The 1,581-nt window shown below is 44.1% G+C and overlaps 1 protein-coding gene across 1 annotated transcript; it reads right to left on the bottom strand.

Moving 5' to 3' along the window:
• Positions 1-1,351: 1,351 nt before the first annotated feature.
• PHALS_00059 (uncharacterized protein) lies at positions 1,352-1,581 on the bottom strand (the record flags this gene model as incomplete). The annotated part of the gene is made up of 2 exons (XM_024727336.1): positions 1,352-1,451; positions 1,529-1,581. The coding sequence occupies 2 exons, from the start codon at positions 1,579-1,581 to the stop codon at positions 1,352-1,354; spliced, it is 153 nt and encodes a 50-aa protein (XP_024572091.1).

Raw genomic sequence — 1,581 nt, 5'->3', positions numbered from 1 at the left:
TTCTTATCGCCACCGGCAATTTTAAACCTGCTTGACATTTTATCACATGCTCTTCATTAGTGCATTTCGTCTGATGTGCTGACCAAATTATGTTGCAGGCGACGTGCTGGGACCATTTCGAGAATAATGCTAAAAAAACATTCATCCTTACCCTTTCACCACCCAAGACTGAATACTAGTCCTTTAGTTGAGACTCAAGAAGAAGAATAGTTCTTTAGTTTTCTGTTGTACGATCGGACGACGTTGAAACGGGCAGTGTGACAGAGAATATTTTGACTTACGAACTCCCCACTTATGAGCGCATCCAGGATGGAATTTTAAGCTTCACAGGGGAGAGCGTCCAGCAAACCAAGTAAACAGATGCCTTGTCAAAATAGCATTTAATCAATAACTACATACACTATGCAATATATATATCAATGACGTGAGGCTAACGGCCCACGGCCTCACCAAACCAGTAATAAAAGTGTCATGTGGACGTAGGTTTAGTAGCGGTACGTATCTGCCTCACCTCCATGAAACGACACTGGGGCTCACAGTTTTTTCTCGATTTAAGATGTTACCCAGCAATGGACACTTAGCAAGAATTAGCTGCGCTTCGGGTTGCACTTCACCGCATGCATCAAACAGTTCCTGCTTCTACAAACATGATGTACATCGAATGTCCGCCTAGATCGTCTCGTTTTAGATTGACACGAGCCCATGGTATGACACAATATTACGACCGACAGCCATGAAGCCATTATCGGTAAAACGACAACGTATTCTTTAATGACTATGATCACAATGAGCCCCCAATTCCCAACCTGACACCTGTTTCTTTACCAAAGTCGGTAGAACCATCCACCGAGAAGAGGCGTTCTCTATATTCCGACTCTGCTCTGCACGAGTTTCTAGGCTCATACCTGTTCTCTAAGGCAGATAGTGTCGCGACACCCACGATGAACAGCCCGTTACTCCCCACAATACCACTGTAATTTGTGGCGATCTCGAAGGAGCACGGAGTTTATCTCTCTATTTGAATAATAGGAAGTAAATTTGTAGACGCATTTACAGCATTATAAAGCGCAACTCAATGAAAAATAGCAACTCGCTTCGAGCATCGTGATCCCTCTGCACAAGTGTTTTGAAAGATGACCTTTACCACGTGAGAAACGCGTTCTGTCTGACCATCAGTTTGTGATTTGATAGCGGTGGGCTATTAAAAATAAAGCTTGCCAGATTCCTTGCTGCAAAGCGCGATCCTCGATCTAAAACGATGGCCACCGTCACATGATAATGTTGTCGTGAAACAACTCGATTGTATCCTCACCGTAACGGGATCATCGACAGCAGCAAGATGGAGTAGTGCTTATTCGTTCAGCAGATCGACAAGATCATCATTTGGAAATACTGGAAGTGTCTTTGTTCTAGTCTGGAAATTGAGTTTATATGGATAGAGTGCCAACACACTGCTAGAAGTTGTAAGCTTGCGTAAGGTGGTAATACACTGCTAGAAGTTGTAGACTTGCGTAAGGTGCCAACGCACGTGGCGAGTCCCGCCAGACCACACGTCTCTTTGCTTTCATGGCGGACATACAT

The sequence above is a fragment of the Plasmopara halstedii genome (assembly GCF_900000015.1).
Source record: "Plasmopara halstedii genome assembly, contig: Scaffold_110, whole genome shotgun sequence".
Taxonomy (NCBI): domain Eukaryota; phylum Oomycota; class Peronosporomycetes; order Peronosporales; family Peronosporaceae; genus Plasmopara; species Plasmopara halstedii.
The sequence above is the reverse complement of the archived record's forward strand: the minus strand, read 5'-3'. Positions and strand labels throughout refer to the sequence as shown.